Source organism: Ambystoma mexicanum, chromosome 2p, assembly GCF_040938575.1.
Source record: "Ambystoma mexicanum isolate Mex_15411 chromosome 2p, UKY_AmexF1_1, whole genome shotgun sequence".
Classification (NCBI taxonomy): domain Eukaryota; kingdom Metazoa; phylum Chordata; class Amphibia; order Caudata; family Ambystomatidae; genus Ambystoma; species Ambystoma mexicanum.
The window spans coordinates 1,023,279,209-1,023,306,303 of record NC_090923.1 but is presented as its reverse complement, the minus strand read 5'-3'; the positions used below and the strand labels follow the sequence as shown (position 1 = coordinate 1,023,306,303).

At 47.0% G+C, this 27,095-nt stretch overlaps 1 protein-coding gene across 1 annotated transcript in view; it reads left to right on the top strand.

The window, feature by feature from the left end:
* RAB1B (RAB1B, member RAS oncogene family) overlaps nucleotides 1-27,095 on the top strand; it is a 243,029-nt gene that overhangs the window by 104,964 nt on the left and 110,970 nt on the right. The window contains exons 3-4 of the mRNA XM_069644885.1: nucleotides 20,034-20,129; nucleotides 21,616-21,711. Of these exons, the coding sequence (XP_069500986.1) occupies nucleotides 20,034-20,129; nucleotides 21,616-21,711 (192 nt within the window). The remainder of the gene's footprint in view (nucleotides 1-20,033; nucleotides 20,130-21,615; nucleotides 21,712-27,095) is intronic.

The window sequence follows — 27,095 nt, the reverse complement described above, 5'->3', positions numbered from 1 at the left end:
AACTCAGCAAAGAGGCACTCAAACTAATATGCTTAAGGTCGAGAACTACAGGTATAAACTTGCCTTTTCGCCACCAGAAACCCAGAACTGGTGTCTCTGGGGAATGGTCTGTGGGTTCCATGGTTTTGAGAGATTTGCTTACGCTTACCCTCCCCCAAACCCCAACACTATTACTGCACAAATTGTTACAACAGATGGTAAGAGAACAGGCCACAGTAGTAACGATTGTACCCTCACCAACTACAAATGGAGCAAGAGCCACCACTCTTAACTTTATCCATCGTACAACCTACTATTTCTGCAAGTGCAGTAGATAACCTACCCAAATCCACAATCTATTAACTTTGCAGCACCTGAAGTCTGCACGTGGACACGTTCAGCTACCGCATAGATGTAAAGTTGTGTATTCATGCACATTAATTTCTTGTCATTCATTGGCCAAAATTAATGCTAGACCACTATTTCTTAACTTGGTATCCTCACCTTCTAGGGATGGCAATGCAATCACTGTTCAAACTAAAACCATTTCACAACCTGCTGACACATCTGTACGCACAAACATTGCAGCACCGCTTCTGAAGTCATATTTTGTTCATCTAAAATGACCTACAAGATGTATGCAAATTCTAAAGGAGGCAACAAAACCAAGTACAAGACATTGTTCATCATACAAGTGGAAACATTTTGTTATCTGGTGCAGTCAGAATAACAACCACACTGTGCACCTACACATATTGTAACCTTCCTTTTTTCCTACTAGACTCTGGGTTAGTTTACGACTCACTCAAAGTTCACGTAGCAGCTTGTACTACATCTCAGCAGAAAGTATCCTGGTGGAGCACCCCAGTGGTTAAAGCCTTCATGGAAGGAATATACCCACCTATTGAACACCCACACCCAGGGTGGGATTTCAACATAGTGCTACAAAGACTCATTGGAGCACCTTTTTGAACCCAGGCATATGGCCACATCTTAAAAGGTGCCATTTTTAATAGCAGTTACATCAATCTGGAGAGTTGGCGAACTACAGGCATTGTCAGTGGCTGAGTCTTTCATATCCATACACAAACGCAAGGAAGTACTCTGGACTTCAACCCACACTACTCTCCTAAATACATTTAAAAATGTCATGTTAACCAGTCCATTAATTATCATATTTTTGTCCTAATCCACAGAATAGTGGGGAACATCCACTGCATGTGCATAGTGGCGTTCTGTTCGATTTACCCAAAACAGAAGAATTACGTAAAACAAGTTAATTTTCTCTTTTGCTAATGAGGGACAGGGTGACAGAGTTACCAAGGCCACCATTTCGAGATGGATCATCAAGTGCATCCAACTCTGCTATTCAGTTGCTAAGAAAACATTTAATTTTAAAACTAGAGTACATTCCACACACAACCCTTCCAAACGGAAAAAGAAAACCTGAGGATGTTGACCCGTTTTGGAATATGCGCAACTGTACACGTAGGTTGAAATCAAAATTGCTAACTTACGAATGTAACATTAATCTATGGGGGCAAGTGCTTCAAACTAAAGAGTGCTCATTAAATATAAAAATTACATTATGCATCACTGGAGGCAGTGGTGGGGTTAGATGGGGAGGGATTAGGGGAGCTCTTTTTTAACAAGTGAAGTTTAAGCTGAGCTTTGAAGAGATCCACAGTTAGGTTGGCTTTGATTGTTATGGGCAGTGGGTTCCAGTGGAGCGGGGCGAGTAGAGAGAAAGAGCAGAAGCAAGAGGAGGCACAAGGGGAAGGGTATGGGACAGTAAGGTTGAGTGCAGAGGAGGATCTCAGGGAACAAGATGGTGAGTAAACTGATATACCATCACAGGTATTGAGGAGCAAGACCATTGATATCCTTGTAGACTAGGAGGAAAACTTTGAGAGAGGTTCTGCATGGAGAGCCAACCATCATAAACTGGTTACGCCTGACCTAAGTTTACAGAATATGCATAGCTTGGGATTCTAAACAGATGGAGGCACCTGAAAGTTTATTTCTGGGCAAGTAATATTTGTCAAACATATACACACCCCCACACCAAAATGAGACAATCATTCTTTAACAAACCCAGATAAAGGCAACTCAACAAAGCAATGCACAAACTACAACAGTAATGTGGATACAGAAGATAAAAAAACACAATGGGGCCACAGGCAAAATGGCAGCCTGAGTGAAGAGCTCAGATCCCTACTTTGGAGGAGATATAGTGCTATACTGCACCTGCATCCCTGAAAGGGGGACCCCCAGAAAGTGCAAAGCCTCAGGAACATGCTGGAGCCTTAGCCTTGATCCTGCTCGTTGTGGGGAAATCTTGAGTCCTGCTGGCCCTGTGAATCGGTACGCAGATCCCCCAGGGGAGGAGGAGCCGGCCCAAGCCGACTGATGCTGGGGCCTGAGGCGGGCTTGGGCCCGTGTGTGCTGCACCTCCAAGGTAAGAGCAGGAGTAGTCTTTACCCCACTTGGAGGGCATGGCTGGCGGCGTGCCTGTGACCCCCGCCCCCTCCGTCCCAGGAAGGTGGATCGTGCTGTGGGTGGCGGTTTGCCGAGTTCGGCAGCGGCGTTCTGTGCTGCAGGAGGGATGGACCATAGGGGCACCCGGAGGACTCCCGACTGGTGTTGGATGCGGGGGCCACCCCAGCACAACCAAGAACTACATTGAGGAAGTGTCCGCCCGCCAGAAGGACACGGCGGGCGGACTGTATCCAGGCCCTCCTTGTCCCGGCCTGCCTTGCTAGGAGGGCTATGACTGCAGGTCGGCTGGGGCTGGCGCTGGGGCTAGAGGAGACGCCACAGACCCGGGGGAAGGCTGCCCCCTGCGTCTAGTCCTAGGCACAAGTTTGCTCGAAGTGGAGGACTTTGAAGAGTGCGTTTACTTTGACTGTTTCCTACCGACTCAGGTTAAGTCGGACAGTGAACCGCTGATTTATGGACGCATCCCTGAACACTAATATATAGATCCTGCCCAGACTGCCAAGATGTTAAGGAACCGCCCACCAAACTACAAGAGGTCAAACAATCTGCAAAGGCTCATTTACAACCCCATGAGCGGACCACTCCCCTATAAGAGGAAGGAAGAGCTATTTTCTATTATCCTGGGGGGGGGGGTGCATAACTTTTCTGAAGCCCAGGGCAAAAATCTTTCACAGAACAACCCTGTGGTGGGAACTTGGAGTGTTGGGCCCGCTGGGACTCTCCTGATCCGGGCCCTCTGACTCTGTGGAAGGTGAGCGAAGAGGAGGCCTCAACTAAGGTGATGGTTGCTGGGGAAGCCCAATGCCCTCACCAGGAGTAGCGCTCAGTGCGGGTGTGACGCACTAGCTGCCCCCAAGGCGAAGGCACAAAACGACAGAAGGAGGTACGCAGCACCACCCGGGGAAGAGGTGAGCGGTCACCCGCCCCTGAAGGCCTTGCTGGCCTGGAGAGAAAACAAGGAATTGAAGGGTTCACGCAGTGGGGAGGGAAGGGCCGAACTTTGGTACTGTATCCCGTGCAGCGCTGGTACAAGTGTGCATAAAAGGCCCAACCCCGGGGCGGAGAGGGGCTCCTCCTGAGGGACAGGGCCATGGTTCATGGAAGAAAACCTGCCCATTTGCAGACCCTGCTCTGGAATCTGGTGCCTTCATTCTGAGGGGTGAGGTGACCACTTGCCTAGACTATATTGGGCCACTTTGGACCCTGCTGGGGATGCTCTCGTGTGTGAAGTGACCCAAAGCAGGAGTGAAGCCGGTGACACCCCACCCCCGACTGTCCCTTGGTGAGCACAAGGGGAAACAGTTAAGGACACCCATGAGCTGGCAGGACCCCTTGGCACGTTTCCATTACTAAGGAACAAAAACAATGGTAGGGACCGCCGGAGGCACGGGACCCGCACCACCCCCAGTGGAGCGGTGCTGTATTAAGACAGACATACAGACCATCCTGGAGGAGATCCGAGGGATGAGGACGGACATGGGGGCAAAGCTGGCAGATCTTTTGGCCAAGGTGGTCATCCTGGAGGACATAATGGATTGGGGGGGGTGGGTGGAGGCCAACGAGGCGTGCTTCTTGGAAATGGAGCAGCGTGAGGTGGAGTTGCACCTTAAGGTCTACGACATCAAGAACCGGGAGCGACGCAACAACCTCTGTTTTTTTTTGGGCTACAAGAGACTGAGGGGGCGACTCCAACAGGCCTTAAACAAAAGATACAAGAAATAATGGGGATGGTCCTCGAATCCAGGGAAGGGGAGAGAGGCATCATAGACTGCATGCACTGAGCCGGAGATGGATCGCAAGGCTTGCGCTCAGTCCTGACATGCATGCCTTACTACAGGGATAAGGCGAATATCCTTAAGGCGAAACACCTGAAGGAAGTGACATATGGGACTCCAGAGTGGCCATCTTTCAGGATTTGTCAGCCCATACATTGTTGAGGCGGAAGAAGTGTGGGGCCCTCGCCAAATGACTTCAAGAGAAGGGGGTGAGGTATTGCTGGGGCTACCCCCTTGCTCTTGTGTTAGAATGGGACTGAGAACGGTATCATCTGTTGGCTGAGGAGGAGATGCAATGTGTCAGAGGATCTGGTGGCTCGTAGGGAAGACTTCACCCTGGAACTCAGAGGGCATGGTCCGGAACCTCCCCTCCCAACCCCCCGCCTCCTCCCAGTCCCCTCGAGGCCCGTAATCGCTGCAGGGAGAAAACAGGGCTAAAGGAGTTCGGAAGTTTCAAAAGTTGAACCCCCCCCTCCGTCTCGGAATGAAGACACCTGAGGGTGGGGGCTGACATCCCTGTGTTTACCCCCTGTCCCCCCAGTACTGAGGGGTTTCATGGGGGCCCTCTTTGGAGCTGGAAGATTAGTGGGGGAACCCCCCAGTGACTATCAATATGGTCTGTTTTTGGGAGGGATCCGGGCGTTGGAGTTGATTGATGGTTCTACCTAGAGTCGGGGGGGGGGGGGGGGTGTCTCCCGTCATTTGGGGGGGTTGTGGGATACAAGGGGAATAGTAGGGCTGCACAATATGTAGGTAGGGGTTGCATCCCTGGCGGTTCAACAGACATGCCCAACATGATAGGGGCACAAGCTTGGACACCTCAGGCTGGGGCAGAAGGGCTGGGGAGAGGGAAAGGGAAAGGTAAGAAGTGCACACGCAACCGAGGGGAGGTACACCATAAAGAAATTGAGGAGCTACCAACGATGAGTGAGTACGGGGTATGGTTGAGGTGATAGTAGGTACGCTGAACATGAAGGGATTGAACTCCCAGAATACGAGATCTTTAAACAGCAACATGATCCGAAAGCAGAAACTAGGAATCCTTTTTTTGTAGGAGGCCCATTACAGACAAGGGGCGGAATTGCCAATAGAGGGTAAGGAGATAGGTAGGAACTTGGGCCTCCTACAAAGAGGGGTGGGCATTCTGCTAGGTAAATCCTACCAATTGACAGGAGTCCAGGTTAAGAGGGGCTTCGGGGGAATGTTTCTAGGTATAAAGGGGGTCCATGAGGCAGATTACGCTAGCCACTCTATGCAACCAATGTGGGGCAGGTGGGATTCCTTAGTCAGGTGTTTAAGGTGATGGATGGGTGGGTGGAGGGGGCGACACTCTTGGGGGACGGGGGATTTTAATCTGGTGGTCGATCCCACATTAGACTGGTGGTCAGTGAAAGGAACTGGTACTAAAGTAGCGACTAAGGACAACCTGGCCTTTCAGAAGCTCCTGCGGGATCATTTCTGGGTGGACGTCTGGCGGAGGCAGCAGTCTGGCCTGGGAGGCTATACATTCTTTTCACCCCTGCATCAGACGTCCACGAGAATTTTTATCTCCCGAGGGAGCGGGAGTGTGAGGTGGGGGCATCTAGTGTGGAGGCGATCACATGGTCAGACCACAAGTTGGAGGTAGCTAATTGGCGGCTCATGGACCCCCAGCATTGCTTCAGATGGAGGTGCAATGACAACCTGGCCAGGGACCGGGTGTTCAGGGACTTTTTGGTGGAAGAGATTCGGGCCTACTTTGAAACTAATGATGATGGGGAGACTGGCATGGCAATGTTCTGGGAGGCAGTGAAGGCCGCCTTTTATGGGACTACTTATTGCAGAGGGGTCTTGTAGAAAGAAAGAGAAGGGGTTAGTAGAAGGCTCTAGAAGAACTGATGGGGTTGAGGTCCCAATTGACCCAACCAGATGCTGACTGGGAAAAACTCCTCGGTGAAATGAGATGGAAGCAGGAACTCCACACGGTCTTGATAGGCAAGGTTGTAAAGACGAGATGCACCTGCAGAGATATTATGAAAAAGGAGACACAGTGGGGACCCTCTTGGTGGAGTGGGATGCATGGTGAATGGGGCTGCCGACATTGCGGCCAGCTCTGCGAGGTTCTACAGGGAATTATACGCTAAACTGGCGGAGGAGTCGGTTGGGGAAATGCAGCGGTACCTGGCCAAAATGAGCATCCCTAGGCTCACGACGGCAGAGAGTGAGACTCTAGATGGGGACATAACTCGGGTTGAGGTCCTGAGGTTCAAAGATTAAACATGGGGAAAGCCACGGGAGAGGACAGCTTTACCGCTGATACCGCAGGATCAAACCAGTATCAAAACCAACTAGCGGCGCCTCTGGCAAAAGCTATTTAACTCTATAATGGAGGTGGATACAATACCGCCATCTTTTCTCCAGGCCTTAATAGCAGTAATCACAAAGTTAGGGAAGGATCAGGCCAACTGTGCCTCGTATAGGCCCATCTCCCTCCTCAATGTGGATGCGAAGATCTTCGCCAGAGTCCTCGCATCGCGCCTGGGGCTATACCTCCCCAGGCTGATCCATCCCGACCAGACGGGTTTTGTGCTGCATAGGCAGGGAGCGGACAACATGCGTAAGCCGCCCGTTATTCGCCGGCAGCAAAGGAGTAGAGGATACTCCATCTGGCCCTAGACGCAGAGAAGGCATTCGACTGGGTCAGTTGGTCCTTCACGGCGGAGGTCTTTGCGTCCATAAGGGGGGTCCAAGATGGATTGGTTTGGTGGCAGCCCTGTCCTGTCAGCAGTCAGCCAAGATGGTGGTAAATAGAACTGCGTCACAGGCCTTCCTGTTGCTACAGGGTATGCGCCAGGGGTTTCCACTTTCCCCTGTTGATCTACGCATTGGTGATGGAACCATGGGCGATGTCGCTTAGGGAAACCGGGGGGGGAGAGGTGTAAGAGGTGTCCTGATCGGGAGGAGGATGGACTGCAAGATGAGTCTCTTCGCGCACGACGCCTTGCTATGTTATATGTACCAGATCGTCCCACTCTGTTCCAGCGTAATGAGGTTATCGGGGTTCAAAATCAACTTGAGAAAGTCAGTGGCGTATGTGATGGGGAGACCGCTGGAAGGGGAAAGGGAATACATTGCAGGACTTCCATTCAGGGTGCTGGATGACACCTTCTGATACCTTGGGGTCCAGGTGACCCAATGTTTCGAGGATCTTGTCCCTAAAAACTTTCTCCCCCTCTGGTCAGCCAAAGAAAGAGATATGGAGCGATGGACGGGCTCAGGACTCTCATGGATTACCCGCTTGAATTGCATAAAGAAGGTCCTGCTCCCCAAAGTTCTGTTTTGATTTCAGATGCTGCCCATAGTAATACCTACCTCATTCTTCGCAGAAGTAAAGGTAGCCTTGTTGATATTTCTCTGGGCAGGGGCTAGGCATAGGATCGCGTACCAGACATCGATCTTGTCAAAAGAGGATGGAGGGCTGGGATTCCCCGATCTGATGACATACTACAGAGCGACCCAGCTCCGGATCCTAGTGGATCACTTTGACCAACTTTCAAGAAAGCAATGGGTGGCAATGGACATCGCGGTACTGGCCCCAGTAACGCTGGATGAATGGCTGTGGGTCCCTAAGGCCTTAATCCTGAGGAAAGCGTTGAATCACTCAGTCCTGGAGGTTCTTTGGTCTAAATGGAAGGAAGGGGGAGATAAGTGATGGCTCACAACGTGGCCGAGTTGTATTCCCCCCCTCACCCTTCTGAGGGATGGCATCGCGGAACCATTGGCGTTCCAGTCCTAGTACGAGGCCGGATTGAGCAGAGCGGGTCAAATGTGGGAAGGTGGCACCTTCATTTCTTTGAACAAGCTGGAGGAGGCCCTTGGCTTTCGTAACCCGTCGCCTTTCCGGTTCTTGCAACTGAAGGGGGCTCTTTCAGAGGACTGGTGGGGGGGAAAATCTAAGGAGGGAACTGACGATTTAGGAAACATTACTGATCAAGCTGAGGGGTTCCAGAGGGCAAGTAGCCGGGCTGTACAAGAGGATCCTCTTGGCGAATCCACGAGAACCGCCCCCACCCCATCTAGAGCCAGATGGGGCAGGACCTGGGTAGAGACATTGGAGGCCCCTATGGGTCTGGATGTGTAGGAGGGCTAACCGCTCAACGACTTCACTTCAATATAGACACCAGTCCCTGGAGTTATTGCTTAGATGGCACTACCCTCCAACGAGAATCACCCGAATGCGAGGGATACGACCCGAGTTGTTTGAAGTGCCATCGAGAAAAAGGGGACTATATCCATATATGGTGGGGCTGTACAAGGTTGGAGGCGTACTGGAGGGAGGTTCTCTGATGTATAAAAAGGGAAGATGGGATTCCGAGGGAGCTTTCACCATGCCTCCTCCTTTTTGGGGTTGACACAGGAGAGGAGCTGGAACCAGAAGGTGGGCACATGCTTCAGGTTAGGTTTGTCTCAGCCAGATTTTGTCTGGCCCAGCTGTGGGAAAGCCCACGAATGCTGACGGAAAAAGAGTGGGTATTAAAGACTTGCGCTATATACGATATGGAGTACCTCACCCACGTCCTGGATGAGTCAAGGCCTGACATTGAAGGCTTATTGCTCCCTTTCTTTGAAAATTATGGGCAGAGTTGTTGATGTAGGAAGGGGGGGAGCGCTTGGAGGTGAGGAAGGAGTGCCCACCAAGAGGGGAGGTTGATACTGCGAGGGGGCACCCTCGGACAATGTGCAAACAATGTGCACTCTGAGAATAGCTTTCCTGACTCGCGGACAAGCGTACCTCAGACATTCGGTTGGAAAAAGGATACCATCCTCTATTCGAACTTTGTAGGGACAATTGAACTCGGCTGTGTGGGGGGGGGGAGGGGTAGAGTTTCAATGTGTTGTTTAATTTGATTCTGTGTGCAAATAGATAACTGTAGTTTTATCTGTATATTTTCTTCTTTTAAAAAAAATATATGTTGACCTACTACTGTGAAAGGTTTAAACTTTTATGTGTATTAAAACATGACGCAATAAAGAAAAATGGTCAAGAAGAGCAGGATTAAAAAAAATACATTGTTAATCAAATGGCTACTAAAAGGTACATTTGGGCTACTAATGGGTAAAATGGCTTACATCCCTGGTGAAGCCAAAACTAAAGTACAGCTACCACCAACCTACTCCCTAAAATGAAAGTTGGGTGATCGATTCACCCTCTGCAAAAAAGGGTGCCTCTTTTAAGGTGAACATATACCTCAAGTAAGGCAAAACGGTTGCAGGGGGACTCAGGAGAAGTCTGTCTGGGCACCAAAAATAGGACTGTGATTTAAAATAAGGGTGGCAAAAGTCACAAATTAAGGGGACCTGAAAGTGTTTCTAAAATCCTCATTTCGAATGGATTGTGTCCTCCCACGTATTCCTCATCTTGTGATAATCATCTCCAGCTTTGCTGCTTCGGAAAAAGATTTTCTCGGCAGAGGGCGCTGTGCTCGAGGTCGTGGCGTCGATTGTCCCTCGACGTACTCTGTACTTTGTCGACGTCACTGATGGTATAAGAAGCTCGAGCCGCGCCCGTTGCTTCAGTTCCGTTTTTCCGATCGCTTCGCTTTCGAGATTGGCGCGCTTCTATTTTCTGTGAAGAAAATGTCATCTTCGACACCTTCGACACCCAGGACTGGGTTCAAGAAGTGTGCAGATTGTGGATCTAAGATGTCGATTACTGATCCCCACCGGATTTGTCTCTGGTGTCTCGGTTCCAGTCACCGAACCGACGACTGCGGCTCCTGACAATCGATGACCGAAAAAGCTCTTTGTGAGAGCAGAGGTAAACTGTCGGTGGGGAGGGAGGCCTCAAAAAAGGTTTTGTCGGAAAAACATAAGAAAGCGACCGATTCTAAGGGATCGGATCGCCATAGACACTTGAAGAGATCTCGATCTAGAAGTAGATCGAGACATTCTTCGTCGTCATCGAAAAAATGAAGAGGAGACATAGATCTCCCTCGTCATCTTCTTCATCAGAGTCGACCGAAGAAATCCGTTGTCCGACTAAATCGGATTCTGCCAGTAAGTGGGAAGAATTCCACAAAAAGATGATGGAGGTTTTCGAGAATGCGGCCTCGACCCCCTCGTAAGAACCTCGAAAAAGCCATACCCCTAAGGTCGCTCCGTTGGACGACAAAGGGAAGTCCAAGGCTACTATGGCTAAGACCAGTAGCGTTGAGGAATACAAAAAAGCTCGAGTCGACGTACGTCGAAGAAACCTCGAGAGTCGAGCACCTCTCCGGTGCCGGCCAAGAAACACAAATCGTCGAAGACTTCAACTTCGCCAACGCCCTCGACGTCGATAATTTCGACACCAAAACCACATACGTCATCGACGCCATTATCAAAGTCATCTTCGAAAACTTCGAAGACACCCTCAAACTTCGAGGGATTTGCCATTTCCTTCGAAGCAGATGGAAGAGGAAGAAAGGAGATTCACTCCTTTGCCCAGATCAGACTTTTTTAAGTCTGTCTGCAATTTATGAAGAGTCTGCTTCAGAAGAAGACGAAGTTACTGTCAGGTTCTCAGATTATGTACCTCACTTTGACAAGGTTCTTAGGAGAATAGGGTATGTCAAAAACCATTCCAGGAAAGTTAGAAAGGGACGGTGGTTGAAATATTAGGTAGATTCAGTTTTGTGAATAGAGCATTTCTTTTAGTTTGTTCTATTTCCCTTAACTAACTTTCAATTAGAAAGATTAAATGCCCCCAAGCCAAGATGGTGGAACATTTTCACAACAGTGATTGGTTCAGTTCACAGCATGCAGCATTGTGATGTCATTAGAATGTTAATAACAATTCTCAACTGCCTTTCATTAAAGTATGCTTCAGAGTAGGTCACATATTAGTTAGCTCCAGTAAAATTCATTTAAAGTTTCATTGTTAAGGAGAGTAATATCCTTTTAAGAGTTCCAATAATATAGTAGTTATTGTAGTTGAGTAACAGGAGAAGAAGTCTGCAGAAGAAGAATTCCAGTGAGATTCAGTTGCTGAGTCGGAGAAGAGTCAAGTTCCATGAACAAAGATAAGCTAAGTGGACTTCTGAATTTTCAAGTGAAGACTCAAATAATTTTGAAATGTTCATTATTTAAAGACTTTCAATTGAGCATTTCGTTTTTTGAACAATAGAATCCTTATATTATTTATTAAGAAAATAGTCAAGGAATCTTTAATGAACTATATATAAAGAAGGTTCAGCAAATTCATGTTTATGTACAATTTTATCTTTTCTCAATACTAATAAGGCGCGCGGTTCGTATCGTCGTGTTTAAAACATTTAACCTAATTATTAATGTATATAATTAACTAACTTCAGGTTCGTTTTGTTTTTCGAGCCTGCGTTGCGTATTTCAGTGGATTTGCAAGTGCGCTTTAGAGGAAAGGACCTAACGACGTCGCGTGTGCGTAGTGGCCATTTTGGATTTTCATTGTTTTCCTCATTTTTTATTCGTTGCTCGTAACGGAAGAAAAATCATTTTAAGGACAGCGTTTGCAGCCTGATTGCGCAGCGTTTTGCGAGCAATTGATTTTCCTCCTTGATTAAGAGAGTATTCAAAAAAAATACATGTGTAGCAAGAGACATTTATTGAAAAGCACTCCGTATGTGAAAAAGGAGTATAAAAAGTTTACAGCTGAATATTTTACAAAGATTCTTCAGAATACAAAAGGTAATTACCTACACATATTTATAGAGTATATGATTCCTAGAGCATACGGCAAAAGGTTTAATAGATAATAGTAACAACAATGTTTTGGGTATATTTTATTAAGAGATTCAGAGAGCAGAAAGACAAATAGAAGAGATATCGCTAAGCGTATCTACAGTCAACATACATCTTCCTGAAGCAGCCTATTGGCAAATCAAGCTTAGGCAACAGGTAAATGTAAATGGAGAAAATATAATCTAGAGAGTAGTCAGTAATGATTAGAAGATTGATTTATTTAAAGTTGTATTTCCTTTTTAGGAACATCCCATCTGAGTCAAAAACTTTCCGAGAAGACAGTCTGAAGTACCTGCAGTGGGAGTTCTTGTCTTTTGTTATTTTCTCCATTCCCTTTTCCCCTTGGGTTTGCCTGGCCAATAGTTTTAAAGAAGCAGGATTGTTGATCAGGCAGGCTTAGGGGGCTAGGTGGGCCAGCTTCACTCCTGCAGGATCCCACTACTTCAGAGTCCTGACAGTTACTCCTTTGGGAGTTGCTTATGGGACAAGACAAGTTTGTGAAGAACGTATTGACCAGGAATCCAGAATGAGAGACCTGAGTGATACTCTACATTCTGCCAGTGGAGTTGACACATCCCCAGAATTAGAGTTCGCCAAACCTGATCCTGCAGAGCATGCTGATGCTGGGTACAGGGGTCTTATGACCAGGGTAGTTGAATACATGGGTTGGGGTAACACTTCACCCATTTTTGAACAAGATGACATGACGGATATTATCGTCAAGGGACCTCAGAAGGATCTTGTTCTCCCTTTTCACAGGGCCCTTCAAAGGACTGTGGAGAAAAACTGGGAGAAACCAGAAACCATTGCTGCTGCAGACAGCACTTTTCCAAGAACATACAGACCAGCTGGATCAGATCCAGAATATTTGAATAAACATCCGACTCCAGAGAGTTTAGTCATTCAAGCAGCATCCACTTCGAAACAAACTGCTTATCCAACTATCCCTCCAGATAGAGAGGATAAAAAAATTGATGCCTGGGCACGTAAAGTTTTCACGTCAGGCAGTATGGCACTTAAGTCGGCAAATGTCACCTGTACCCTAGCCAGGTTTACCCATACCCTGTGGGACTGTATTTCGGCGGCGGCTGATCATATTCCGGAAGGCGAGGAAAGGGAAGGCTTCCTGAAAATAGTCAACAAAGACGGGAAGGAGGCAATGGGGGAATGCCTCCAGTCTGGACTGGATACTGCTGATAGTATCAGCAGATCCATGGCTGCAAGCGTTGTGCTACGCAGATGTGCGTGGTTGAGGAAGTCGAGATTTCCACCGGATGTGCAAGCTAGACTCCTCAACATGCCCTTTGATGGCTCGAAGCTCTTTGGCAGAAAGGCTGATGAAAGCCTTGAAAAACTTCAGACCTCGAAAGCGGCAGCTAAATCACTTGGCGCCTCTTTGCGCCAGCCTCTAAAACCCTATTCCGGCTCATCTTCCTGGAGGGGTCGTTCTTTTCGATACTACTCCTCTTTTGGTAGAGGAAGAGGACAGGCCTCTCAAAGGGGAAAAAGGAACTTCCCTCGTGGAACACGGGGAAGAGGTGCAAAATCAGCCTCAGGAGTGGCATCTGTACCCTCAGCCACTCCTACAGCCGCCTCCAAATCCCTCTGAGACCTTGTTACACAAAACACCAGTGGGAGGCAGGATCTCAACATCTGAAGGAATGGCGGGGCATTACCTTAGATGCTTGGGCACTGGAAACAGTAGCCCATGGTTACTGTCTCCCCTTTCTAAAAAGGCCTCAGAATCATCCACCGGGAGCCAATTCCGTCAAAATTCCGGATCCGCTCCTGTTGCAGGAAATTTTGACTCTGCTAGAGAAAGGTGCCATAGAACTGGTACCTGTAGCGGAGAGGAACAGGGGTTGGTACTCCCCGTATTTTCTCATCCCAAAAAAGGACGGAGGACTGAGACCCATCTTGGACTTGAGAAACCTGAACAAGTTCCTCAGGAAGGACAAGTTCAAGATGGTGACTCTTTCTCAGATCCTTCAGGCTCTCCAACTCCAAGATTGGTTGGTATGATTGGACCTTCAGAATGCTTACTTTCATGTGCCAATCCATCCAAAGCACAGAAAGTAGCTGAGGTTCGCGATTGGCAATTCTCATTATCAGTTTCGAGTTCTGCCATTCGGGTTGACCTGCGCCCCGAGGGTTTTCACCAAACTGTTGGCGGTTGTGGCAACAAGTCTCAGGAAAGGAGGTATTCACATATATCCCTACCTGGACGACTGGTTGATCAGAGCAAGTTCTCCAGAACAAGCTCAGGAACATCTTTCGATCACCTGCCACTTCCTCCACAAATTGGGCTTCTCCCTCAATTTCAAGAAGTCCCACATGATACCATCCCAGAAACTCCAGTTTATCGGAGCGGTCTTGGACACTCCATCGGGAAAAGACTTGCCTCCCGAAGTGAGAGCTCTCCACATCCAGCAGATGGTAACAAAATTCCAGAATGCCCCACGTCTACCGGCCTTCGATTTTCTCAGGTTGCTCGGCCTCATGGCATCCTGCATTTTTGTTGTTCCAGAGGCCAGATTGAGAATGCGATCCCTTCAATGGGCACTCAGAACTCAATGGTCCCAGTTCTCAGGGAATATGTCGGATCTTCTGCAAGTCCCAAGCGCAGTTGCTCAGGATCTTCTATGGTGGGCTTGCAACGACAACATTCTCAAGGTAGTCTTTTTGGCAACCATGGCCGGAGATAACGGTAGTGACGGACGCCTCACTCACGGGGTGAGGAGCACACACCAACGATCTGACAATCAGCGGTCGTTGGTCTCCATCGGAGTCCAAACTACACATCAACCTATTAGAGCTGAGGGCAATCAGACTAGCTCTGAAGGCCTTTCTGCCCTCTGTACAGGGAAAGAATGTTCTGATAATGACGGACAACACAGTGGCCATGTACTATCTCAACAAGAGAGGAGGAGTAGGGTCACTGCCACTGTGCAGAGAGGCAATGCAGCTCTGGTTCTGGGCAATAAGAGAAGGAATCTCTGTCGGCAATTCACCTAGCTGGAGAGAAGAACACAGCGGCAGACGCTCTGAGCAGGCAGAGCACGGTCTCTCACGAGTGGGAGCTGGCTCAGGAAGTCCTTCTGGAGATCTTCGCCCTTTGGGGAACCCCTCAAGTGGATCTGTTTGCCACCGCGATCAACCGGAAGTGCGATCAGTACTGCTCAAGGGAATTTCCTCAAAGAGGAGCTCTGGGAGACGCATTTGTATTGAAGTGTAAGTTTCCACTGCTGTACGCGTTTCCCCCAGTCCCCGTGATTCCTCAAGTAATCAGGAGGTTGAGAAAGTTCAGGAAAACCATGATCCTAATTGCTCCGGATTGGGCCAGGAGGACGTGGTACCCGGACCTTCTAGACATGTCCATCTGCCCTCCAATACGTCTTCCGCAAAGAGAGGATCTTATCTCGCAAGAGGAAGGTCGGGTTCTCCATCCAGAGGTCAAAACACTCAACCTTCACGCATGGTTTCTGAGAGGTTGAGATACAAGGATTGGGATCTTCCGGATGACATAATGGAAATCTTGCTTTCGGCCAGAAGACCAGCAACAAAGTCTTTGTACCGATGTTGCTGGAATAGGTTTAGTAACTGGTGCAAAGACGAGGATGTGGACCCTTTTCAGTGTGGCACCCCAATGGTGCTTTCCTTTCTGCTACATCTAGCTAATCTGGGGCTCCAGATAGGAACAATAAAAGGATACCTTGCTGCGCTATCCATTTTCAAGCGCTCCTCGGAAGGGGTTTCATATTTCAAAATACCGTTAATAGTTAAATTCTTTAAGGGGCTCACTAATGTGTACCCTCCAGTCCCTTTTCATGTACCAGCCTGGGACTTAAATTTAGTATTAAAATTCTTGACTTGCATACCTTTTGAGCCTCTGCACTTATGTCCATTGAGGCTTTTGACTCTAAAAACTGTCCTACTTGTGGCCCTATCATCAGCCCGCAGGGTTAGCGAACTTCAGGCTCTCTCATGCAAACCACCATATACTAGTTTTTATAAAGATAAGGTAGTCCTTAAAGTTAAACCTTCATTTTTGCCAAAAGTAGTCTCGGACTTCCATTTGTCACAAAAAATAGTACTTCCTACGTTTTATCCTCCTCCTCCGGGCAAAGAGGAGAGATTACACAGATTAGATCCCAAGAGGGCTCTTAGTTTTTACTTATCTAGGATGGCTAAATTGAGAAAAGATGACCAACTGTTTGTGGGTTACACTGGTCAAAAATTAGGCTTATCTGTAACGAAACAGACCATTTCCTGCTGGATCATATTAGCTATAGTTGAATGCTATAGATTAGCGGGAAAAGAACCACCAGATGGGCTTCGTGCCCATTCTACAAGGGGAATGGCTACTTCTGTGGCTCTAAAGAGGGGAGTCCCGGCAGCAGACATTTGCGCAGCTGCAACCTGGAAAACAATACATACCTTTGTTAAACATTATTGTCTGGACACTGCCTCCTCTAACGAGGGTTTATTTGCAAAGGCAGTTCTGCATTCTGTCCACGAAAACTGAAATGGTACTCCCACCTCCAAAAATTGATACTGCTATGGGAGCCTATCACAAGATGAGGAATGCGTGGGAGGACACAATCCATTCGAGGAACAAGTTACTTACCAACTGTAACTTTCTTTTGACTGGATGTTCCTCCCACGTATTCCTCATCGACCCTCCCAACTAACCCCACAGTACAGTTTACGTGTTCTTACACTTTCCTCTCACGAAGAATGTATCGGTCATGGGACACGCCTGGGTGTTCCTCCTATATATATTTCATCGAAAAAACAGAACTGAAGCAACGGGTGCGTCTCGAGCTACTTATACCATCGGTGACGTCGACAGAGTATGGAGTACGTCGAGGGACAATTGACGCCACGACCTCGAGCACAGCGCCCACTGCCGAGAATTTTTTTCCGAAGCAGCAAAGCTGGAGATAACGATTATCACAAGATGAGGAATACATGTGAGGAACATCCAGTCGAAAGAACGTTACAGTTGGTAAGTAACTTGTTCTAGGACATTTTGACTTACCTACCCAGGCCAGATTGAAGTGCATCTCCAAGGCCATTAGCCATTAGCTTCATGGTACTTGGTCTGTTGGAAGACCCGTGCTCAAGGACCCTTTGAATGAAGTAGGAGGGAAATCGGGCAATGATTGGAAGGAGTATAACAGTGACCTTTTGGAAGGAGGAGGGAAGAGTCCAGTGGGTGGGGAGAGAAGTTGGGCATGAGAGGTGGTGATTGACCAAAGCCTTTGACAATTTGAAGAGCAAACAGGTCTTTAGGAGTGCAAGACTGGTTAATGCTGTGAAAGAGGATGCCAATTCGGTCGCAGAGGTAAGGGAGAAGTAGTGGGACTAGAATCGGTAGGTGGGCAGTGGTGGTGACAGGAGGAGGGTTGGAGGTTTTTTTTAGCCTGTGAGTTGATGCATTTTGGAGGAAAAGCAGCCATTAATTGGAACGTAGGAGGAAATGGAGAGTCGTTTTGGAGGTCTGAGGAAAGCTTTGAGAGTAGATTAAAGTTTATGGGGGTGATTAAAAAAGGGAAGATTGGGTTTGTGAAATGGGAGGCAGTCTAGTGCAAGGGCAGCAATGGAATTTTTGTAGGCTACGAGTAGGGTGAGTGTCCAGGATTTTCCCCAACATCGTTCATGGCGCATGTTTGTTTTGCTTCTGGATGTAATGAGTCTGAGAGTGCAGGCAGGATATTGTTGGTCAAAGGGAGTCATAAGTACACAGTGGGTCGGAATAAGCATGGTAAATGAAGAGTCATGAATAGGGGAGTGAGGGGCTCACATTAAGGTAAGTGGGCAGAGTCCTGCTTGAATTTTCTCTTGGGTGTTCTAGATAGTGGTGGGATCAAGGCATTGAAAATGTAAAATTGTGGTATCGGATGGAGAGGTCAAAGGGGTCAAGTGCATTTTGAGAGACTAGGTTGAGTGTTCCAACCAGAGTGGGTAGGCTGGTCATGGAGGGAGTAGGCTGGGTGTTCAGATGGGGGTTAAGTTTGAGGCAAGTGTCTGTGGAGGTATTGGGAAGGTTAAAGTCCCCAAGCATGACATGGGAATGATGATGGAAAGTGAATCAAGGAGAAGGTACAGGTCAGGCAAGGAGGAATTGAGAAGACCAGGGGGTCGAAAGAGAGCCAGAACAGTGAGCGGAGTAGAATGGAGGAGTTCAATAGTGGCATATTCAGAAGAGGGGCTAGTGGTGAGGGCCTTATCGATGAGGAGCCCCACTCCACCACTCTTCCCAACAGGTCTGGGAGTATTTAGTCTGTATGAAGAGCAGATATTGCAGCAGGTGCTTGGGAAAGATCTAGATGAAAGTTGAGGGGGACTAGTCAAAATGGTCAGTGATGTGGGGAAACGTACTGTAGGGGTATTGTGCATTCCGGATACCAGGTGAGAGTGATAGAAGGTGGGAGAGAGGACCCGGGACTCTTGTACAGTTGGCAAGGGGGAAAGATGAGGTTGGAGGAAAGGAACAGTTTGAGGGGCGTGGGTGCAGGGGGAGTAGAGGGAAATGGGACGGAGTTTGATTAAGTTAGATTTGTGATAAAAGGCTATGAGAGAAGGAGCGAAGAAGAGTGTAATTTGAAGAAGTCAAGGTGTCAAGTAAAGACTGGAGGAAGGATGCGGCCCAAGTGGGAGTGGGTAGGACTGGAAAGGGAAGCAGAGGAGGTTGGCTGGGAAGGAACAGGGATACGTTCTGCATTGAGCTAGTTTGGAAGTTCTGACTTGTGCTTAAAGGGGGGCTCTGGGTAACCAAACGGCAGTAGGCCCAAAACGGGGTTGTCCCTTGCTTCTTTGAGGTAATGGTAGCTGAATGGCAAGTCATGGGGGGGGGGGTAGAAAGATTTTTGTGCATGGATGCAGGAGCTTGGGTGAAGAGCGAGCGCAACCATTTTCTGTCCTTGGGCCTTTTACATCCCCTAGCATAGCCAAACAGGGCCTTTGGGTCCTTGGCTACAGAGGCCTGGGCTGTTCCCTGAGGCAAGATCCAATAATAAGGGAGGCAACATGTTACATAACCCTCTGGGAGCCAATTGGAGTGCTCAAGGTTGCTTGCAGTCTTTCTGGCAGGATGCAGACCGTCCTTGATGTTGTAGCCCAGGGAGCATAGTTTTTGATGCAGGATCCTCGAAAGGCAGGATGTGGCCAAAATGGATTTAAAGTGAAATTCCAGTCACCCTTTGGTAGCCAAATGGACTGCTTATAATGGCTTCCAGATATGGCTTTGCATCTTCATGACGGTCTATCCACTAGCATATAGTCCTAGACATTGCTCTGCATTGGGAACACTCGGTGCAGCTGGGGAACAGCCCCATGACAAGGTTGCCAGGTCCTACATTCCCGCCCCCACTTCTCCCCCCCGCCTCGCTTCTCAACGGTGGGACAAAATGATCTGTGCCTGGTATGGGGAAGACAATATCTCCGTTATCTGTCCAGCATTCACGTGGTGTTCAAACTTCAGATTCTGAGTGTAGAATGGATGCTGAACTGCTAATCCAGTGAAACAAAATGTAGCCCCCTAAAGGGGGTACCCGTGTGTGTGGAGCACTTTTGAATAAGACCCCACCTCCTCTCTAAATTCACTTTAAAACAGTGGCAGCTTTATTGTGCCCAAAAAACATTACACACCACCTTTACATTATTTGGGCTTCCTACTTCAGTCGCCCACAAACATGGCCAGTAGTAAATTTCAAAACCCCCACTTTCCCTGTGATACTAAGTATGTGTCCATGACGACTATTTATTTTTGGCATTTTTCATAAGGTGCCATTATTCCTGCACCTTTTGAATGGACAGAGCTTGAGGACTGCACAGAGTTGTTGTTACACCTGTAAGTAACATGTTCCTTTTATTCTGACATTTTTATTTTTGCCTTCTTCTATATGTAGTTCAATACTAAGGGTGTAATCTACAATTGAATATGAATGAATGAGGGCTGCATTTGACTTGTACCTTAGCTATGCCTGTGTATCTCATTGTTATTGTGAAGCTAGACTAATTCCAGCCACTTTCTCGTAGGATGACACATACACCGAAAGTTACATCAGCACAATTGGAGTGGACTTCAAGATTCGAACCATTGAGCTGGATGGAAAAACTATCAAGCTACAGATAGTGAGTATGCGTTTCTGCTGACACCCGGGCTTGGAGTAGCTTCCGATGTTCACTTAATCAATGGATCTCTTTTCAGTGTGAACAACCCACCCCTTTTAAAGGCACATTGCCTGCAACTGTACCTCTTTTATTAAGCAGTAGTAAGCCACAGGCACTGTCGTCCACCTCCTACGTTCTCACATTGGTGCTGGAAATCGCCAGAGCACGACCAACCTTTTATTTTTCTGACCTTAATGATGGGAACACTCCAGGCACTGTCATTGCCTTCAACGACTCTTTTGTCTGTGTTGGAAGGCCCCTGCTCTATCCCACACTCCCATGTTTTGAAAGAAAATGGGATGCATGGACTGGCCCATTTGTTCTCTATCAAAAACGTACAGTGGTTAGGATTTCTGTCCTCCAAATGTGCCACTTTGACATTGATGCTGGGTGCAGCACGTTTTACCCTACTCTAACCCATTCAGCATGGTAATATAAAACATTCTTCCCTTCTTCCTTCTCTGCACTCCCAGGACTGAGGACCCCTTTTCGATCAAGGTGATATTCTGCTTTATGCGTAGACGCACAACAGTTCCATAGTTTAGTAGATGATGCAGTGCAGGCTTTCCCATACATATAAAGTGTGCTGCTCTAAAGCCGGTGATGATCCTCTCTGAAAATTCTCTGTAGAGCCCAATCACTTCAACACACTATTTGTGTATCGTATTGTATTCTCTATTAAACGTTTACAGCTGTGTGAAAGAAGACTGCCAGGTAAGGTATTTGTGCTGTTTTGAGAATATTTCTGTTCTCTTGGGACTCTTTTTGTCTGTGTGATTCAATGAACTCCTTGGGGTTAAGAAGGCATGCTAGGTGGTGGAACTTTAATCTGTGGTATACAACCTGCCAAGTGGTAAATGAGCTTTTTTGTGCAGTTTATATGCGTTTGAGAGAATATCTGGTGATCAACTGATGTTTGAGAGATGTATGATTGAGAGTTCCAGGGCTTGGAATTTTTCACAGCATTACGTACTTCTAAGTACTAAGGATGAACTACCGTTTCCTGGGGGGTGAGGGGGGAAGAGACGGTGGAGGGGTGAATTGACTTGTTTAACAAAAAAAGAAAAATAGATGTAGTATTTTCGGGAATATGCTTTTTAAACTGGAAATTCTGAGGCACATGTCCTAAATGCCATTGTATGTAATGGAGTTCAGCACATACTGTCACGGATGAGATGATGCAGCATGCAAGATTATCCTGAAAGGTGCAGCGTCCTGTTGATATTCCACCCCTGACCTCCACAGCTCTGTCCCAGACTGTTTTATTACAGATTAGCTATTTTGGTGTCTGGTGATGGGGCTGCAACCAACATGACAATGAATGCTGCTTGTAATGATGGGAACTCCTTCTTCAAAAGCTAGCCACAAACTGTCTTGAAGTTTTTGGGGCGACACCAGTGAACTTTGAATCGTTCCTAATCTGCTGTCTTCACTTTTTCCACCTTAGTGGGACACAGCTGGACAGGAGCGGTTTCGGACAATCACTTCCAGTTACTACCGCGGAGCCCATGGGATCATTGTGGTGTATGATGTCACTGACCAGGTAAAGAGCAGCTTTGAATACAGGACCGAGGTTTTAGGCAAAGATGCAGAGTATTGTAAACTCAATGGGAGGTTTTGCAACAAAAGCTAATGAGGAGGGCGGGAATAGAAAGTTACTGTATATTAAATAGTAGTTTTCATACGGACAAAGAAGGGGATTTGAACAAAGCACTACAGTGAGGTATTACTCACGATCAGGAGATTCCACATTGACCAGGTACTTGTTGCATTAACATTGCACCTCAGGAGCGGATAGAAGGTAACTTTGGGGGTCCTGCAAGTAAAATAGGAGGCTTTTCAGTATGAAGCCATTTAGATTTACATGCTTTGTATTGTCATACATTTATTGGGTGGATGTGGTGCTGTTTTTTAAATTATTTTTTGTTTTTTGCTTTACAACCACTAATACTCCAAAAACATAAACGGGCTCAAGTGCAATTACATTTATATAGTACTATTCAACTGGCATTTGGTACTTGCCGCTTCTCCGCATGTCAAGCATGCCCAAACCTCCAACTCCCTCCCCTGTCCCTGTTTCCCAAGTGGCATTAACAGTATATTGCAACCAGTTTCCCGGCAATCATGTGTAGTCTATGTTCACCCCACCTGTGTAAAAGCGTATCTTTCAGATCGAGTCTTCTTCCTCTTATTCTGCGGTTTTGGGTTTGAATAGAGTCGGTGTGAGTTCGTTCTAGGTTGTCAAATCATCCCCAAGGTCCTGTGATTGTTCTGGACTGCTTGCTTTCATACCTCGATTTCTGCAAGGAAAAAAAATCATTTTTGTATTTCTTTCCACCAGATCTCAACATGGTCTTTAACAGATTTCCAAGCCATGGCTATTCGATGCTTCGCTAGTACATAGGCTAAGTCGTTTAACTTCCCTACAGACTTCCCAGTGCCTACAGACTTCCAAGTGGATGTGGCATATTTGTTGCACCTTTTTAAAAAGTAAAAGTCTAGTCTAGTGAGCTGCAACTCACAGGATGCCTGCTTTGTCTGAAATGTCTTGAATGTCAGAATACTCCCAGACTCAGCACTTTCTTCATAGTTACCTTTTACGTTTTCCCGTTCAAACTGGAAGCTTGCTGAATATCTTTTTTGTAATCTTGGAGAATCCTCATTGACTTTCTTGAGGTAATAGAAGACCTCAAGGTTGGGAATTTCAAGGTTCTGGGTTTCAACAACTGAGCATGTCATACATCCAATTATATTGTTTAATATTTAGTTTGTGAACCATTGCAAAACTGGTTAGTTTTCATGCTGATTGATTGGACCGCTTTCAGATGTTCAGGATGCAGCCAGAATCGGCTTGCTAGAAATAGCAGCCATTTGTTGGGAACGCTCTGTATTGCTGTGCAAATGATTGAGTAAAATTGTTCTCTGTAAGTAATTCAAATATTATGCCTTGGGGTGCCGGCAGGAGATGGTTTGTCAGACATTTAAGCATGATTATCTCAGGATGACCTCGGAGAGGAGAGGTTTAACCATCAATGGTAGCCCTAAGAAATATGTGGAAATATTGACTCCTGCAATGCAAATCCAATGAATGGCCACGGGCGCATGAGTCTGTCCTTGCTTCATGCTATACATTTTCCTTTTAATTTAATCCTTTAAAACAAAGGGAAACCTCTATAAACTCTGTGCAGACTAAAGTTTTGATGTGTACCACAATTCACGATAATGAAAGAATACACCAAGTTTAAAAATGTCTTTCAGAACTTGCCCATTATGTAATGTACAGTTGGTTATAAGGGAGTATGTACAATGTGCCACACAGGGTGCTTCAGTTGCATACCATCAGATGAAAACCGAAGATGGGTATGGAAAGCAGGTGGTATTAGACTTTTTTTCTGGGGTATTCACTTACAAGAATTATGAGGTGCAATACTTTATTGTGGATAATACCCCCCAAATCCCCCCCCAACCCCTCGCCACTCGCCCGCAACATTTTGCTAGGATTAGATTCCTGGCTTTTGGAGCCAGGAAAGCAGTTATGCATGTTTTGCTTTGCTCGGCTCATCTGTTTTGGGGGCACTGCTCCATCAGTGTACTTGCCAGTGCAGGGTCTTCCCTTGCGTGATTCATTATTGTTTTGTAAGCTGCACACCATCTTACAGTGAAGTGTGGCATGGGTACGGAGCATCCCTTTTTCTTTTAGTAAAATATTTGTTAATTTTACAAGGTATCTAAGGTGGGCTGGTGGCAGTGGTTATTTTTCTACTGTGCTTTTCGTTTTTCTCAGATTCACTTTTGCCTTTCACCACATAATGGCATTTTAAGTACCATATGTTATGTCGGAGAAAATGTAGGTCAGATAATGGCCTAAAATAAAGTTGACTAAGAAAAGTCTTTTTGATAAAGCGAGAGGTGCCAATCACAAATTATGCCCTCCTGTTGGATTGCACATCTTGCTCGTTGTCATGATGAAAACTGCCATTCGGGCTATGACCACTGTTGTGCCTGTTAATGCCATTCATGCTGTCCCTAATCAAGGGGCCTTTTCCAATCTGCCTGGTACTGTGCCTACTGCTACAATCACTCCCATAAATTCCCCCTCACTCCTTACCTACTATTCATCAGCTAAACATGGCTTCATGAAGCCTCTGGTCCTGCCTTATCACTGGTCATGGCTACACCATCTTCAGGCAGGATCGCCCCTTCCAGAAAGGAGGAGGTTGCCCTTATAGCAAAGGACTCCTTTTCCATCAGAAAAGTTCCAGGAGGAGACTTGGGTTCTAACAGTGACTACTTAATCATCAAAATCAACTTCTGCAAAATCACCCTGCACTTAGTGTACCGACCACCAGGCCCAGCTACAGACTTCCAAGACGCCCTACTCCACGCCATATCCAACAGCCTAAAGGAATCATCAAATGTCCTCCTGGTGGGGGACTTCAACCTTGTCCTCTGCCACCCCTCAGACACCCAAGCCATATCCTTCAACAAATCAGTAACTTCCATAGGATTCCAGCAATCAGTGACAGCGCCCACTCACATCAAAGGTCATACCCTAGATTAGGTTTCACACCATAATTGCACCCCGAATATCACCGCCATTTCCCCAACTCCATGGTCGGACCACCATGCCATTTGTTTCACATTAAACATCGACAAAGTGCTACCTCTCTGTTAAACTGCCCCCCCCCCCAGCTCTGTGCAGGAGTTCCCAGCAGCTCACCCTCAAGAAAGCCAAGCAGAACAGTCTTACGAACACATAGCTCACAGCAGATCTCCTCGAGGTGTGCACTAAAAAGACGATTGCACTCCGCCCAGGTAGCCAAACCCTGAGAAGCCACCAAAGCAGCTTTTAAAAGTATTGCCAAAGTGTATAAAGCAGCTATCATCAAGGCCAAGAGTAACTCCTTCAACACAATCTCCAACGCAAAATCAGGCTCCAAAGAAATCTTTGCTATTTTTAGGGAGTTGGAATCCTCTGCGCCTGAGCCGCCTGCCATCCCCAAAAATACAGATTGGTGTAATACTATCCAATCGGCCATGATTGACAAACTCAACCTTCTTCAAAGCAAAATCATCTCCCATCAACAGGCCTTAAGCCAACAAATGGCTGACCTACACTATGAAACCACCCACAAATCCCCTTCCTTTTCCTTTTCGGAAGTTGACGAAAAAGATATTGTTGCTCTCCTCAAGTCAACACAACCATCTAACTGTAAAGGGCAAGCATGTCTGGCACAAATCATCAAAGACTGTGCATCCACTCCATTCCTGACGGCTTTTCATCAATGCATCCATCTCATCTGGTATTGTCCCTGCATGTCTCGAAGACTGGATACGCCTGCTATTGAAGAAACCTACACTGGACCCGACTGTCCCAGGGAACTACAGGCCCATTACTACAGTTCCCTTTCTATTAAAACCTTTAGATAAAGCAGCCTACCAACAGGTCCAAAACTTCCTGGAAGCAAATAGTCTCCTTGGTCTATGGCAATCAGGATTTTGTCCGGGCCATGGGACAGAAACCACCCTCCCAGATCTTAAAAATCAAATTGATGATCTCAGGGATGCTGGCAAACCAGCGCTCCTTCTACTACTCGACCCATCTGCGGCATTTGATCTCGTGGACCACAGCACCCTTTGCCACCTCCTACCAAGTTCTCCACTAATGCCACATTATGGATTGCATCCTTCCTCCAGGGCAGAATCATGAGTTTTCTCGGACCAAGCATGCGCCAACCCAGATACTATCAAATGCGGTGTCCCACAGGGCTCCTGCATCTCTCCGACCCATTGCAACCTCTTCATGAAGCCCTTATTTAAATATCTGGATGAGCTAGGTATAACATTTATGCGGATGACGAGCAGGTGCTCATTCCCTGCACAGGTGACTGACGTTGATAGTGAAAAACTAAACTCCCATCTATGCCAAAATTCAAACCTGGATGGCAGAAAACTAGCTTGGTCTTAATGGTGAGAAAACGGAACTGCTACTCATTGGTTCCCTGGCTACGTTAACAAAACTTACGATAACTACAAGGCTTTTACCATTGATAACACTCCTATTCTCGTTTCTCAGGCAGTAAAAACCTTGGGGGTCTTCCTAGATTATAATCTCACCATGAGCAGACAAGTAAACGAGATTGCATCTGCCTCGGCCTACCATTCAAAACTGATCAATGCAGCCAGGCCCTTTGTCCAAATAGAACTGCCTCGCCATTACTAGGGCGATAAATGTCTCCTGGGTAGACTACTGTAACGCCCTCCTAGTTGGCACTGCTGCAAAGAACATCAAAAAATGTGAAACCATTCAGTACAATGTCCTCCGGCCAGCCACTGGCATCTCAAAGAAGGAACACATCTCTGCCACCAGACAACTAGTCCATTGGCTCCCCATTAATGAGCGCATAACCTTCAAAACCCTCGCCATCACTCACAAATGTCCCAACACTGCTCCTCGGTATCTCTCCCAGATATTTAAGTCCCACTCAGACCTACAAGAGCCGTCTATTCCAACATGGTCATTGTTCCTAAAATCCTGAGGTCTCGCGCAGGAGGTTCCAGCTTACCTTTCATCCCTGCTTCACAGTGGAACTCCCTACCAACCTACCTAAGAAGCATTGACTCACACAGCTTTCAGGAAAGCCAATAAAACATGGATATTTGTATAATATGGCCCCTTGGCAGTCTGTCACCTCCTTCTGTAACCCATTACCCATGTATTGTATGTAACCTGCTGCTGTTTTAATTATGAATCAACATCTCCATGTACCTGCCCTCTATTTTACTATGCGTAGGTCATGCTCCTTGTAACCCACGAGCATGCCCACATATTCCTGTAACTAAGACTTCTCCAGCATGGGGTCTGGCATGGATTCACATGCTCATGAATATTCCCCGTCGTCAGGCTGGGAATCCTCGGTAAAGAAA